Raw genomic sequence first — 17107 nt, 5'->3', positions numbered from 1 at the left:
GGTGTTCAATGTGACGATGGACAAAAAAAGGATCAAATGATTAGTTCAGTCATTATTAAGCAGAAGGCAATAAAATTCTCCAAATGAACAAAATAGCGGCCAGCCAAATGCAGAAGGAATGGTTTATTGATAAAGAACAGAAACAACCTGAAATAAGTCCTAAAGTATTTTACACTTAGCCTTGGCACCTCTGAAGCCAGTAGTAATGTCAGTGGGAAGGATTTTAGCCGACACATTCTGCAATATGTTTGAAAATATATTTTTGATAGGTTTTCAAGTTGAGATGTGATGTTGTGATACACAAACAAAACAAAACTTTACAGTGCGTATACTGGTAGGTACAATAACATTTTATACAGAATTTTTCTAAGGTTATGTCTGTATTTGGTTCTGAATTTTAAACTATAGTATTTAATGCGAGTGCTCTTCAGTGTTCAGAAAGGGCTTGATATTTTTAAATTTAGTGTTTAGCACATAAAAAGTTGCGGTTTGAGATTTTTGTTAGTTGTTTATGGCAACCACAGTCTGAGAAGTGTTATTCTTCAGTGCCTAGCTTGCCCTGAAGCCCAAAAGTTATCACCAAACCCATAAAAATGGCTTGTAATGGACAAATGTATGGTAAGTGTTGGTTGTTTGTGAATATTTGGAGAAAGTTATTTAAATGCATGCATATATATATATATATATATATATATATATATAAATTTGTATTTGGCTGCGTTAATCTTTATTCACCTTCTGTATTTCACTTTCCATTTCTGGCCTTAATACCTCAGATTACAAGAGATGGCTGCACGTTTGTTTCTACACCGAGAACTGCTAAACTCAACACAACTGTGTGCATACACCGCGGCTGAGCTCCTCAGAACTGGATGTTATTATATTGCAGTACCGTGCAGTACTCATCATAGCAACAGCCTGCTACTAACAGAAACCATATACTTGTATAATATAAATCTAGATATTGATGTGCCTAATATAAGCAAAGGGCAACATCTGTGAATAGTACATCCATTGCAAAAAGTTTTTTCTGTTTTAAAAATATGTAATATTAGTAAAAGAGTAACAATAACTGTGAAAAGTGTACAACGTTAAATAGTCTAAAAATAATTTTAACACCCCCAACCAACTATGTTGTACTGACCTGGGAGCTCTTGCCAGTCTTAGCATCTCCTGACACAATCACAATTTGATTACGAAGCAAACTTTCCATAAAAGTGTGTTTCTCTTTCCATACTGGAAGTTCTTCTCTTTCTTTCATAAGTTTATAATAACGGGAAGAGTAAGGCAAGCCATCAAAAGGATTGAGCTCGAAATCTTCTCCGCATACTAGTATTTCCTCTTCATCACCGTCGCTGCAGTCAAGTAATTCTGAAAAGCAGTGGATCTCTGGAGAAAAGCTTAAAAACTCCATTTTTCTTACATATGTTATTCCCAGCAAAACCAGATCAGTAACAGCAGGAGCCCTTTGTGTACTGAGTGATCACTCAGGGCCCCTGAACCTGGGGAAATCCATTTCTGCTTGCTTCAGGATTTAGTGTTTCCCAGCTCTTCCGTTTAAAAGCTCAGTCTCGGGGTCCAGCCTTTGGGGTCTGTTTGTCACACTTCAAAGTTTCATAACCCCAATGAACCCCTAGAAAAATACATTTTAAAACTCATCCAAACTCTTTAAAATAGCTAAGAGAAGATGAGTAGCTTTTGCACCACGGGAGCGCGTTCAAGGCTGACGGTGCATACCAGCAGCGCGTTTGCTCCTGCTGGGCCAGGCTGGGGAATAACTGGGAAAGAGCACGCTGAGCCTGACCTTTATCGCTGCTGCCAGCGTGGACAGAAGGCTGGGGAGCGATGATTGTGAGGGCAGAGGTGGTCATGTGGCCACTAATCCCGGCACAATGGGGCTCGCCCGGCTGCAGCCACAACGGCGCAGGGCCTGCGGGGAGCGGCGGTAACCGCTGCTGGAAGCGCCTGTCAGGAACGGCCGGTGGTTTTGGTTTGTGCTGTTTGCAGTGCTTTAGAAAGTCAGGGTAGTAAAGAGTCTTTTTATAGACTCCGGTTATTAACTCTACTTGGAAATCTTGCAAGGCTTTAACGGCTTTGAGGCAATTAAAAATCTAAAAGATACTGAAGGCATTAAAAAAAGCAGAGAGATGCCAACTCTATTCCTTCAAGGGCACCAGAAGTGGCCTTGAAAGATGGGGGAAGAAAAAAATATTACTGATGTAAAGTAACTCCAACTCTCAGGACTTAAAAGCAGCAAAAGTTTCCTAATCTTGACTGATCTGTACTGTAACACAAATATTAAATAATTTTTTTTATTTTAGTACCAGAGGCAAGTGTCCTCTTGAACAATGGTACAGATAATGTCTTGATGAACAGACTATGAGCACAATACTTGTATGTCTTTATGTTTTTTCTGTATCAAGCTTTTTCTGCACCAATTAATATAACAAAAGTTATTGCCTCTTACACATTTTTCTTGTTTCATGGCTTTGGAACATATTGGCTATGATGCTATTAATGCATTCTCTGATGAGAGCAGCATAGGAAACCAACACAGAGAAGTAGAAGAAAAATCTTTTGTTCAGCAGTCTGGATATCTCAATCCAAATGAGATAAGTCTAATTATATGCTGCTCACAAAACAGACTGATTATTGGCACGTAGGGCGGCTGGCAGCAAAGGCTGACAGACTGCTCAGTCTGAGGGCCAAAACCAAAAGTGGTCTTCTGCAGGAGCATCTCTGAAAGGCAAAAGGACCAGAGGTGACTTATCTGCCCACTCTCTGGCATGTAGTACTGCAAAATGTGCTTTGGACAAAGCAGCAGAGAGGCTGCACCTCATACCTGTGAAGAGGACAGGATGACATATCATGATATCTGTGAAGATAGGAGTCTAGATTTCATGCTTAGTGACACTGAATTGGATCACATTCAGCTGAACTTGGAAACGACTTTTTTCCTGTGACCTTGGTGGATCCCTTGTTATCTAATGGTTTGTCTGGTTTTGTGTTACATCCCTATTTATTGTTGCAAACTCACTACCATTGAGATCTCTGCCTCTGTCAAATGTGGTCAAAATCACTCAATAAGGCATAAATGTCATGAGGGGACTGAAAGCGCAGTCCTACAGAATATTTTTTGTGTGTGTGTGACATTCAGCTTACAGCAACATGAAGCAAACAGGTGAATTGCTGTTATCCTTCATTTTACTTGTTTTTCACAGGCTTAGCAGCAGCACGTACTGCTTCTCCCGGGTGCAGGATAGGTTTGTCTTCAAAGTGTTAAGATTTGGACAGCAGTATTTTCTGGTTTGTTTGAATGAATGACTTGCATGTGGTGTGACCTTTTGAGTGGTCATACCACTGCAGTGTTGTCATTTTTGCTTTTTGGTACCTGTAATAGAAAAGAGCAAATTGAAATGTTATCAAATCAAGAAGAAAGTTTACTATTTGAAAACCTGAATTTCTGAACTCTGAAAAAATTCTGAAACTAATATTCCTTTCATGAGAATGAATACTTTAACAGAACAGTTTGTTAACTGGTTTACATTATTTATCTTTGCTAAAATGGCCTGTGTAAAAGCTTTATCCTGATCTTCAGCCAGGTATCTGATTGAGCACTTTGAGCCTCTTCCTGGAGCATCATCCCAAGAACTCTCTGTGCAGCCAGCTTCTCTGGCAGTGGGGGAGGCCAACGAACAAAGCCAAACGGCAGGTTGGGACTGTGATTGAGCATTGCCTTTGCAAATTAAGACATCCAAGCAGCAGCTCTTTGCTACTTGATGTGCCTCACGGCTATAGCTCTGCCATTTTCTTCCAGAGCACTGGTTTCTGGTCTTGCCTCTTTCACTCCTTAATTTTGACCTCATGATGTCTGTCTATTCCATCGTGGTCCCTGGCACTCCACCTGCTTTTGATCATTCTGTTGAATGTCTCCCATAGTACCGCTGCAGTTGTTCTTGGCTTTGGCTTTGCTATTGAGCAAGATCTCTTCTTCCCTTTGGAGTGTTGTACCCTTTTCTGATAAGGCTTCTTGATCATCTTTTCTGATTGCTGTCGTTGTAGCAAGCCCTTAAGGATTTACAAGATATGCATTCTAACATAATACAGAAGGCTTTAATTAATTCTAATAAACAACAGAAACGCTCGCTGCAGATGAGTGCTTTTAGTCAATTAGGGTATAAGCTGCTTTCAAAGATATCAGTGAGAACTTTGCTATTGATTTAAATTATATGTTGTGCAAGTGCTTATGAAAATGTATGGTAGGAAAGCAGTAAATACCCCATAACGTATTCTGTATCTTTAATAAAGCCTTGTTAATATATAGGTACTCTTTGCAGCTTTGCTATTAAGTCTTTCAGAGGAGGAAGATTTTCTGTGTGTAATTTAGACAGATTTTTTTTTTTTTTAAGGTCAACGGTATTGCAAAGTTCTTTCTTCTCTATTCCATTTTTCTTCCCCCGTTTTGGCAGCAATAGCTTGCAGTAGCAATGGGAATTTAAGGGTGTCACTTTTTTTTTTTCTCCCCAAGAATGTTGTTTAAATAGAAGGTTTCAGATTAAATTTACTTTACAATGAAGCAAATTAAGCTTATGAAATATGAATGTGAGATATATCACATTTTAAAAAGCAAAATTATAGTTTATTCTTGTTAGATGAGAACCAGCAGATGCTGTCAAGAACAGTTCCTCTTTCCATCCTGTTTTCCAGCACAAAGTCTTTTGATGCCAGATCCCCTCAGCAGTCATGTGTATGTCCGCAGGGACCTGGAACTGCATCTTTGCAGCTGGGAAGTGGAGGGGCTGTTCCTAACCTTGAATTACATTTGTCCTGAAGGCTTTACTAATTTTCCCTTTTAACATAAACAATGCTGTATGCTGGTAACATATTTCTTTTTGTGTGCCTATTACAATGCCCAATTGCTCCCTTGCACTGTAGACCAGGAGCTCTCATCTGTTTGAGCTCTTTGTTTTTCTCAATGAGACCAGCCGAGGGTTTATGTGGCACCAGTGCAGTTTGGAAGAGAGATGGCCTCCAAAAGTAGGCATCTTTCCGTTTTACCTACCCAAATAGCTTAGTTTATTCCCTGGGACTGGATTATCTTGCTGAACCACCTCTGATTTCCCATGGCCTGAGGCTGGTGGCCTCAGCTGTGGGATGCCAAGGCCACGACCATGTCCAGGACCAGGAGAAGCCCAGGCTTACCGCTGGAGCTGCAGCTTACCATCCATGATACTGTGGTGCCACCCTTCCCCAAGGGCAGCCAGCCTGCCAAGGCAGGTGGTGCAAGTAGGAGGGTTGGGCAACAGCTAGATTTTGGCCCGTGTTAAACCCTCATTGAAGCGCTTTTCTGTGATAAAAGTAGGACAGGGGCTGAGGACACAGGTTTCCTTGAGCATAATAAAAGCTGAACCAGTAACTTGTATGCATAAACCTGCTGGAGCTGATGGCAGGGGGAGACAATGCCAAGCACTGGTAGAACCTGGAGGTGAGAACATCACCATGATTTATGGAGTCCTATTACTATAAATGACACTTTAATAGTCTCTGCAGGGCTTTTTGGGGTTGTTTTTTGTTTGTTTTTTTTTTTTTTTTCCTTTTTTTGGTTGCTTATTATACTGCTATGAATATGAAAGCTTGGTGCCTGGCTAACGGACAGCAAACAAATGTGGAAAAAAACCCCTTTCATTTGAAGACTCTTCTCTGTTGGCCTACTGACAGCAATGTTTAACCTTGGTTATCCTACAACTATAATACTGTTTATTGAGCAAATTGTAAAACTAAAATAGAGAATTTCCATCACATGAGAGAGATTGTAGCAGCACAGACAAGTCACGCTTCTATTGTTTTTTAATTTCCACTTCAGGTTTTGTTGGTTGGTAAAATATTATTAGTTTTGCATAACTGCTTTTAAAAGTACTGACAGGCAGTGATAGATAGGTTTAGAACAAAGTGCTTCAAGTCAGCAAATAAAAAAAAAATCTAGGTTTAACTCACTGGTTGCCCAGTATTGAATGAGAATGGTTTTGAGCTGAAATTGTGCATGTGTAAGCAATATACTTGCTTGTTTTTGAGATTCTTCATTTTATGTGGAAGTGAAGGAGAAGTATGTAAGACACTGCCTAATTTTTGTCTTTTCTTGTTTGGTAATTGTGGATTAAAATTGGAATTCACTTAAAACAACAATGTGAATGTTTTAAGTACTCAATAATATTGAAAACAGTAACAAAAATATCGTATTTTAAAATTCCAGTCAGATTTATTAAGAAAAGGAAGTGTGGCCTAATAACTAGTGAATTGAGAGGGTGGTTTCAGAGTAGTATAAACCTGCAAGATTCAAATCAAGAAAATATTCTCTTTTCACTTGGAGTCTGTCATGGCCAGAAGCTGCTGTATCATTCCAGCGGGCTCTGGGTACAGTGCAGCGGCTTTGCTTAGCTCGGTGCTGGCAATAAGCATAAACCACAGGGGTATTATTTCTACCAATGGGTTACAGTGAGTTCAGGATATAATATAGTTTACCATAAACTGACATGAAGTTTAAGTAAGTTTTATTTCTGAAAGGAAAAGTAAATGAAACCTACAATTCAGTATTTTATTAATTGTTCAATACCTCACCCATCCCAAATCAGTAGCATGAGCAATGTTAATGATATTCATTGGTGATATCTGCTATCCTTTTGTAGATAAGGCTACGTAACATTAATTTATGTATCATTCAAACCTAAACAGGACTTCTGTCAAGACCTGGCATGTTGCCCACGTGGAGTAACAGGCGTTAGGTTTGCATTAGTACTGCAATCCTCCCATCTGCCGAGCAAACCCAGAGTGGCTGGGGTTTTGCTGGGTCTAATGAGCATGTTCATGTCTGTGAGGGGCAGTGGGGAGAGATGACAGTGAAGGAAGAGGTTGGGAGGTTACTGCCAGCACTCTGCGTCCCCAGGTCACCTCCAGGAAAGGGCTGCAGCATGGACTGGCTTGGTACGAGACACAGGCTGAAGGCTGTTAACTTCCATAATTAAAAAAAAAAAAAAAAAAAAAAAAAGAAAAAGACAGCTCAAAACACGTTTTTCTTGTATATTGCCATATTTATCACCACCATTTGCTTAATAAAACCGTTGGCTATCTCATTATCTGTAGTATAGCTGCGTTAGGACATTACCCACAAAACTGTCAGCCAGGCACCAGCTCTGTCTGTTTACTCTTCATTTGAATAATGATATGAAAAGCAAGCTAGCAGCTATATCTATCTTTTGCAAGGACTTTTTTTCCTGAGCTGTTTTAGAGAACAGCTTTAAGTGTTATTTAAACACCAGATATCTTCAGAAGACAGATGATAGAAGGGCTAAAAGGAATTTAATTCTAATTTATTAGTGTTTTTTTAATGTAGTGGGATATCTTCATCTGTTTTCTATTCTCTTCATGTTGTTTAGAAAAAGCAAGACCAGCATTCTCTTTTCAATTCATTAGTATAATATTCCGGCGTACTGTAGACTTAACGCTTTCCAGGGCTGGAGCAGGAGCAGGAGGAGGAGGAGGAGGAGGAGGAAGAGAGATAATTCATAGGGAAGAGAATAAAGGATATTTTGAACTTGGATTTGAAACGAGATGAAGAGTCAGCTAGACAGTGTTAGTACAGTTTGTTCCAGATGACAGGAGCCACAGACAAGAAGTTTGGGTAGGGGCCAAAACGTCTGGTGGGGCAGCAACAAAAGCTGGTGCTGTAGCAGCGCGGGAACCAGAGAAACACCAGGCTGTTTGTCAGAGGGTGCTTTTGCTTTATAAACTGATGAAAAACATTCTCTGGAAAGTCTCTTGGAACAAGTTGGGAACTCTGTTTGTGAAAGTATTAGTTATGTGGCTATATTTTTATTTGAATGGGAAGGCTGAAGTATTTTCAAGGCCTGGGATATGAATTTCTGGATTTGGGGGAGGTAGGCTGGGGCATACGGAACAGCTGTTGAGCAATGAACGGGGAAGGTGTGCAATGTAATGGAAAATGAACAAGGTGAAGCATTTACAGATAGCAGTAAATAGTGGTGGCGATAGATTTACGGGCAGATGGCAAGGGATCAACCAAAAGGCAAGCCCTTAGTCACCCCGCAGCCAGCGGGCGCTTGCAGCTGATGAAAGGGAGCTGTGATTTAGCCCAAAGAGTTTGGGAAGGAGTCATATGGCTTACTCAAATGACCTAGCTCAAAATCAGAAGATGTTTCCGACTGCAGGAGCGGTTCCCGCGGCGGCGAGCAGCCCTGCTGGGTCAGCAGAGCGGCGGAGCTGTTCCTTCGGGAATTCAGGGCTTCAGTTTTCTTTGCAACTTTGGCAGCAGCGGTGAAACTGTCAGAGGGGTCATTGCTGCTCTGAGGGGTGGTGGCATGAGAAGTCTCTTTACTCTAGGATTAATTTTCTGTATTGTAAGATACTCCAACTGCCTCTTTACGATTTAATTGATGTGGCTATTTTTTTAGATTTGCTCAGTAAAACGTGTTACACGCCCCACCCCCACCCCCAAGTGTTTCTGTGTCACAGGTGCCTGCCTTTCTCTGCGCTGGGGTTTATTCCTTTCTCTGTGGCTGTGGATTTCTAATGCTTTAGATCATGAAGAATGCAAGAAGCATACGCCAAGTTAATCTAGTTTACTTCTTAATATAAAAAGAAAGAGCATTTTGTAGCTACTTTGTTGTGAGTACAAATTTTATTGATTTGTTTCATGTTCCAAAAATTTTCATTTATTAGTACTTGTTTATCCTTACTAACTTCTAAGGAACTTGTATCTTAATAACTTATTTAATGAAGCATGGGATGTGAAAATGTTGAGCTTTATGGATGTCTCCTGATAAGGGAACGCTGCGCTCCTGCAAAACACAGTGCTGCAGTACTGCAAATAAAAACTGAGGCAAAAGGATGAGCACTTCGCCTTTGGGAAGGGTTGATTTTGCATGCTGGGGTTGAACATTTTTTTTCCCCAGTACTGTTTGAACTGAGCTGAAGCTGACATAGCTGTTTCTCTCTGGTCACACAGTTACTGTCACTGGGAACCGGCGAGGATCAACGTGCTCCAAAATAAAAGTTTGTTTTGTTTTGACGTTAGGAGGTTGGTTTCATGTGACACTGCCCTGGCTCAGCGCCGCTCAGCTGCATTTGGCCGCTGTCCCTGTTGGGTTTCATTGCAGAGCTGTGGTGATGCAGTGATTGTTGACTTGAGACCCAGAAAGTCTCATGTCATTGCTTTGGCCACCATTTAGTGTTGATTTTGCCTGAGGTGTTACAATATTCCGACCCTAATTAGGCCAGTAGGAGTTGTGTTACGGAATAAATGGAGTCAGTCTTCACTCTGTGGCTTTTACCCTGCAGTCATTATTCAAGCCAAACTATTAGGGAAGTTTGTGAATGTGAATTGGCGTGGTTATACTCAGCCAAATCAAGTCCTTCTTCTTCTTGTATAGGCAGATAATATTTAGTATGACTGTCTGCTTCATTACAGATGCAGAACTAAATGTTTGGCCTTTGAATTTAGTGGGAATTTTGCCACTGATATAGATCAAGCCAAATTTTATTCCAGAAAATATTGTTAGTATATCCATGAGACGTGTGTGGTTAAAAGAATTATGGAAATGTAGCTTATTTTCTCAGGGTAGGGTAACCCTTTGTGTGGGGTCAAACTTCATTGTAGTTTTCAGATGCAAGCAAAAAAGTACATGTTAGATAAGGAGTGATCTCTTGATTCTGATTTTATGTTTACCTCTATAGAAGAAAGCCAGTATAATTTCACATGCTGATTAAGAAAAACGTCTGCTGCTTTGTGTTTTTTATTATTATTATTTCTCAGCAACTATGTCACTCCTCTGAGAAACTGACCTTTTATGTCACCTTAAGTTTCAAAGTTTCCGGAATAATAACTTTGACTTTTTCCTTTGCTAGCACTAAAGGAAACTCTGCACCACCAGAACCTTTGTGCGATACATTAGGAAGGGCTATATGGGCATTTTAATGAAATCCGCTATCTCTCATAATAAATACATGGATTATAAAAATTTTAGAGCCTTTGAAACAGGAGGCAAATACAGTATCTTTGCCTTTTGTAGGTGTGTAAAGGTAGCATTTTGGTTTACACCTCAGAATATAATTGAACGGGCTAAACGGTGGTGTTTATTTTTCAGAACTACGTGTTTTCATGAGCTTTGAATGAACTGCTGAATATTCAAATTCACCTACTTGTTATTTCTATACTCTTTCTCTTCAGTTACTTTCAGTCACGGCCTTTATTGAATAAATCGTTAAGAAGGATTACAAGTGGGGCAACATATCACAGTCTTGGCTCTAGCAAGGTATAAAGGAGGGTTTGTCCCTTTGTTCCTTTCTCTTGTAAGTAAAATATATCTAACAGTCAGCCCTGTGTTGTATATGCTTTCCTGCTTCGTGAAGAGCATTGTGCTTCTGATGAAATGGCAGTGAAGTGAGGCAAATGTGATTCAAGTCAAGTGGTGGTGGGGAAAAGCTTTTAAAAAATAATAGTTAAAGCAGTAAAATCATGCCCATTGGAATCTGCATGCAGGTAAGCTTTGGTTTCTTAGGTGGGGGATCCAGTGGCCAGTTTACGTAACGATTTGAGGTAAGGAATTCCCCCCCCCAAACCAGACACATCCTTCCAGCCCTCTCCCACCTCAAGGTATGGTTTCTGATCTCCAGAGCAGGAGCGGTGGTGCTGCATCCAGCTTGCTCTGCTCTGTGCCCAGGGCTCGCAGAGGCTGCTGGAGGGCGGGTGCCCAAAACGGACTAAAGCTGACTTCTGTCTCCTGCCCTGATTATTATTCAGTATGTTATTAAAGTATAGAAAATTCTGAGACTTCCTTGTCCATGGGAAATATGCTTTCCTTGATCGAAATAGCAAGGGTTTTTTTCTAATTCTTTACAGATACAATATTTTTAATCATATGCAAATTCCTGATTAGTGATTAAAATTGTCTTATGCGTAACAATAGTTACAGGACAGTATTTGTTATTATTAAAATGTATCCAGTTGACAGAGACTCAGGTAATTCAGCTGATAACTGTTGTCAATGAAGACAGTTTCTCTCTTCATTTAGAGAAAATGAAATTTAAGTGAATCATGAAATGGAAAAGGTAGAGGTATGGGTATGGTAATAAAAATGCAGCGTGTGTGTATAATATATTCCTTTATACACAAACAGCTGTAAATGTTTTAGGTTAACTTTGAAGCAAAATGGTCTCACTGTTCTAGTAAAACTTTGCTATTCCAGACTGCAGAAAAAATGTAGGTGGGAGTGATGGGGGAACATAGACTTCTGATAAATCATTTGGTTATGCTGTTTCTCTGTGCTCCAAAAATTAAAGAGAGGTAAGACGGGATTTGAAAATCATTCAAGGAAATGTTTGAATTTTTAAGTTCCCTTGAGTAGGACCTAGTTGCCTAGACAGGTTGGCAGCAGAAATGTAACTGTAAAACAAGGGTTGGATTACGTGGTTCCCCAGCTCTTTCTGAAGGTTTCTTTGGCCAAAGAACTCAGCTGGATGGAGAGCTCTGCTCTTCTAGTACAAGGTTGCTCCTACTCGGGTTTTTAGGATTTCTGAAGGTGGTAGTAAGTCTGGAAGGCTTGTGTTTGCTAACACACCATTCTCCGCTGTATGCTTCTAGAAACGACACAAATTGTAGTTGACAATGCGTAAAAGTATAATGGAATATGAAGCTTAGAGGACTTTCCTTCAAATTAGATTCTCCTTCACAGCTGTGCAATGAGACCTCTTTTTTTTTTTTTTTTTTTTTTTTTTCTTCCCTCCCAGGAAAATGAAACCCTTTTATGAAAAGAGCGGGCGCCTACCACGATAGCTCAGGTCCAGCTGACAAGAGCAAATTTAGGCACTGTAATAATTCAAATGTATGTTGAAAGGGAATGTGCCTTGAAAAAGGGATGTCTTACAAGGAGCAGATGTAAAAACTTACTGGAAGCATTTCTACCACCTGGGTGGAGAATTATATAAGTCAGTTCTGCTGCGCGGGCCACTTTCTGCCCAAGCCTGCCGAACTTGGGGGTAGCCAGAGCCAAGGGGTCTAATGAATGAAGAACTTGTTAAGAATATATTTGTAGGATATTTTTGTCATAAGAGAAGTGGTTGAGTTGACATTTTGCTGACATGGGCTTGAATGGAAGGAATGCAGAATAGTGTGAATCAGAGAAGAAATAATGAGTGGGTTTTGCTGAGTCAGAGACTAAATCGTGAGTGGGTTTTGTTAAATGCAACAGGACTTAAGTTACTCATTGGCTTAAAAAAATAAAGTATTCCTACTGTTTGGGTACAGAGTAGTACAGCTCACAGAAAACACTACTGGCTTTCTCATCGTAGTTTCAAACTGGTAAGTATATCTTGCAATGTTTTAAAACATAACTGACGAGCAATTTAGTGTTTGTTTTTTTTTATGGTTCCATTCACAGCCTCTGTAAATGGAAACTTCCTAAGGAAACCTGGCAATAGTTTTATGGAGTTCAGGTAATATTTAGGATACTGAATCTGTGGAGTTTGCTTTTTTTCCTTTATGAAAGGAAATCTATGTAAAAATGACACCTTTAGTAGCCAACTGTAAGCATCGGTATCACTGGACATCCCATCTCCTCAGGGCTGTGGGGGGTGTTTTCAGAGTTTGACTCTCACCTGCTGGATTTTTGAGAAATACTTTCTTGCCAGCCTGACTGTTGGACACCCTAATAATTTGCAAAATCAAAAGTTTTCCTCATCTTATCATGGGAAACACATCTTCCACTCTTCTGCCATTTTTATGGGACGTTTTGTTTTCCCTGAAGATCTATAACACCAGATTTTCTTGTCTCTTCGCTCTTCACCCATATTTTATTTTTTGGTCATTTATATATTTTTCTCATTATATTAATGCTTATCAAGAGTCACATTTTGTTTTCAAAATTATCTTTCTCATATCCAGATTTTTTTTTTTTATTTGAAATAGTTTAACCAGAAACAAAAATGCTGGCTGAGTTTTAAAATTGCTTGCCTTAACTGAGTATGCCTAATCTAAAATTCCAGCATAGGGATTTTTGTTGTCCTGACTTTTTGGGTGTGTGTTTGTAAAGCAGTGCTATCCGGGTTAGGGCACCATGTGTTTTATCATCCAGGCTATAACAGCAGAAGGGCATCCATCTCTGCTTTTTGTCATCACAAAACCAAGAGATTTTTCTTTTATACAGTCAGGAAACTCCGTATTTGAGGTTGAACAGTTATCAGTTAATTAAGCTGCTTTTTCTGGACTTACACATGCATGATTATTGACAGTTTTTAACATCATGTATCATAATACCAATGTTTCTTTTGCCTAGGTTACATATATAGGTGCTTGGGGTATTTTTTTGAAAGAAAATAGAAAAATAAAAGGGATCTTCTGAATTATTCCAAATTTTTGGTCTCTTTTTGTTTCCTAGATTTGCTTTGTGGCTTCAGCTGCGTGTTGGTATACAGCAACCCAAAGCCTTCTTGCAGGCGTGTTGAGAGGAACATCAGTGAGGGAGGCTCTGTGTGTATAGAATGATTTATAGTGAGAACAGACACTGCATTAAAACTGAATGCATAGGCTCAGTACGCTAGTATGGCAACCATGTCAGATTTCTAAAGTAATCCTGTGCAACTTTAGATACAATTTCTCCATCATACAGTAAATTTTAAATTTGATGCTCTTACTTAAATATAGGTACAAAATATGTGCATAGTTTTTGTGTGTACTTGTGGTTCTCCAAGCACCTAATGTAGGTACAAGCGCTAAATCAAACAATAACATAATATATTACTGAACGTCCAAAATCCATTTTATCATGTGAAAATATTTAGACAAGCTATATCGTGAAAGTAATGTTTTGAAATATTTATTCTTTTTTAGGAAAAAGAACCACCTATAAACCAACACCCCCTAGTTCTAGAAGTGAAACGCCACTAAATTTGGATGCTTTGGGCCCCAGAAGAAGCAGCAGATAGAAGAGGATGGTAAAGATAAGGGTTATAATATTCAGTTGAAGAAAGGACAGCCAATGTTGCATACTTCAGAGTCGTATATAGGTAGGTGCAAAGTTACCGTTGTAGTGTCTTCAGTTTTGTAAAGCATTTTAAAGCTGAGAGTGATTGAAATGCTGAATATTTGCTGTGCATCTATCTTCTGCAAAAGTAAAATGAAGAATTTTGCATTATATTATGAAGAGTGAAAGTAATTCATTAACAAATATCTTCAATAATACAAGTTTTACTGTACATACTATCAAGGAACACTTTTCTACTCTGCTGCATGTGGATTTTATTTCAGAAGGGGACATTGCAAGTCCTGAATAATTTCAAAGTTATTGCACACCCAGGAATCTGCTATGTCTTCCTTCTTCAGATCCGTCATGCTGTGATCTCTAATACAGAGAGAGTCGGTCCATGGAGGGATAATATGCACAACTTCTTTTAACTTCCTTGGAGGTGTTTTTTTTCTTTTTACTCTGATTATGTGTTAGGTATCTCCCAAAAAAAGCTCTTGACAATTCTGGAGTCCCTTGTAACAAACCAGTGCTTCCCATACACATAGATAACATATTCACTTTTTAGGTACCGTGCAAATGAGTACTGAGTCTTTCTGTTTCCCTTTCCTTTAAGCTAACTATGAAGTGGTGGCGGTGCTAAAATTCAGAGTTTGCAAGTTTGGTATGGAGGCTGCACACTTTGGTCCTTCTCCTACAGGTGAACGTGTTTTTTCCAGTGACACAGTCACGGTCCTCGAAAATTTCCATAGGAAACTTGGTCACTAGGTGGCAGAATCAGACTGTATTAGTCCTAATATTTTTTTTATCATTTGTCCAGTTAGCTTCTTTCTATTCCATAAATACCTCTTTGACTATATCCAGCATTCAAAAATATCTAAATGTTAAAATACATACTAATAAATGCAGCTCTTTGGAAGGAGTTGTTTTTTTTTTTTTTTTAATAGCAGGCATAGTATGCTGCACTTTAACTATTTGATTAATACTTCACTTTGGATTTGTGCTATAACCTGCTTTTCTCCTGAAATCTTCACGCCCACATTTTAGAAGTATTTTAGTATTCAAATCTGTAGATGATCTGCAAATGAAAACACGTTTTTCCCCTTTAGTGTTTTCCAAAGATGCATAATATCCAGATACTGCTTTAATTACACGTGCAATGAGGTATTTATACGTGCAAATGTCTTGTCTCTAAATGCCATTTTTCATATGACAGCAGCTAATTCGCAGGCACAGTTAAGGTTACTTACAAGTGAGGTTTTTACCATGTAGGACAACTTAAAATGTATCTAGTTGGGGACATAAGCAAAACTGAAAAAAATCTGCGCTAATTGGAAGAACAGTGATTATAGCATTTGTATTCTGGTCTTCATTGATGACTTAGATTATATTGAAAAAAATCATTGTGTTCCAATATGGATTATATCTTGGTGACTAGATTTGACAGCTGCATCAGTATGGGAGCAGTGATGCAGAACTTGAGGACATTTTGTTTTGAGGGATAGTGCATATGTTTTGAAAACGTTGCAGAAACATCTCTGATCACTCGCTGTGTGCTGAAATGTTTAGAAAACATTTGGAGTATTTGAAGAAACATATGAGACTTTCTTTACTTTTTAGAGGATATCCTACACAGCATGCCCCAAGTGGCTGTAAGCCAAGAATGTCCTAGATATATCAATTAAAGGTCGCTAGCCCTAAAGGAGCTCTTGCTTATAGTCCAGTTATCTCTGTTCCCTACTAGAAAGTAGTACAGATTTTAAATTATAATGAAATGACTAATTCAAGAATTCCTTTAACAGAAAAAAAACACAAACCCAAACAACCAAATGCTTTAAAAAAAGTGTTTTCTGAGCAAATACTAGGGAAATCATAATTTCAAGACCCAGATTAACTAATAAGGATTAAAGTTATTCTGTAGATTAAATTCTAGTTATAATAGTTTCTAGAGTGCTTTCTAACATGACTTTAAAAATTAAGAATAAAATGTTACTTGATTTCCTTCTCCCCGCCCCCCCCCTTTTTTTTTTTTAAAAAAAAATATTTTAAAATCTTTTCCCCTTAACCAAGTATTGGCTGTTCAGGGTTAGAGGTGGAAAAGCAGCTGTGTACTTTTTATGTAGCCTGTCTCATGCCTTCTGGATTCAGGAAGAATATGATTTAGGAAGAATATGATAATGATACCAGAAATGTTTCTATCAATGACAGTGTAGACGTGCGTGCTCTTTCCTGTGGCTGACTCAGACGGCATTTTTTATTAAGGATAGAAGTTACATTTCTTTTCAGGTGTCTGAGACACTGGTCAGTGAACACCTTGCCTTGAACATGTTGTACTTCTGAAGTTGTTAAAAATTGCTCTTGGAGGTGCCTAGTGGGATGAGACCAACTACAGAAATGGTGTTCTTAAGCAGCCTGAAGCAAGAGTAACTTCTGTAACTGGCAGGAGTTCACCCACTATAAGAAGAATATAAAAATCATTAATGATTAAAATAAACAATTTTTTTCCTAATAAACATTCCCTGGCTTGAATAATGTCTGCTTGGAATCAGGCAATTAGTTTTCAAGTTTTTCAGAAGCTCTAGTTTTGCATATTTTTTAGATAACACCTGAAATGACATCGGGAATTAGTTTTTTACCATGAGCCTTTTTCATTAAATCTCCAAGTTGGCACTGCAGATGTTTTTCCACAGGAAAGGAGAGCTCTCCTAAAATATGAACATATGTTTTTATAGTGGCTTTTGATGTTTAAAGACGATAGCATTTAAGAATTGTTGTGTGCAATATTTGAGAGACTTAGATGCAGGAAAGTAAGCTTAAACAGATCCATTTGTTTCGAAGCAGATCTTCCAAAGCTGAGACTTATTTCTTCACGCACTTGTAACAAACCTTCAGCTTTTCAAGTAATCAGAGCTTGCTTAGGATAATATTTTTAGTTGAAAAGTATTACTGTAAAAGTTGCCCTGTTCATTACAGGCAGCATGTAATCTCTGGCATAACCTAAGCAATAGAGTTTCCCTTTTAAATTCTTATTCATGGCTGAACTACAGCAACTGTAGAGAACCCACTGCAGTAGTAGA

The 17107-nt window shown here is 38.8% G+C and overlaps 1 protein-coding gene across 1 annotated transcript in view; it reads right to left on the bottom strand.

Annotated features, from left to right (window-relative positions):
• Positions 1-17102, bottom strand: part of DHX32 (DEAH-box helicase 32 (putative)) — a 42013-nt gene extending 24911 nt beyond the window's left edge. Inside the window, exon 1 of the mRNA XM_080403179.1 lies at positions 1145-17102. Within this exon, the coding sequence (XP_080259305.1) occupies positions 1145-1414 (270 nt within the window). The 5' untranslated portion in view covers positions 1415-17102. The remainder of the gene's footprint in view (positions 1-1144) is intronic.
• Between the last annotated feature and the right edge of the window lie 5 nt (positions 17103-17107).

The sequence above is a fragment of the Falco punctatus genome (assembly GCF_963210335.1).
Source record: "Falco punctatus genome assembly, chromosome: 9".
Classification (NCBI taxonomy): domain Eukaryota; kingdom Metazoa; phylum Chordata; class Aves; order Falconiformes; family Falconidae; genus Falco; species Falco punctatus.
This window is presented reverse-complemented; position numbering and strand designations above follow the sequence as displayed.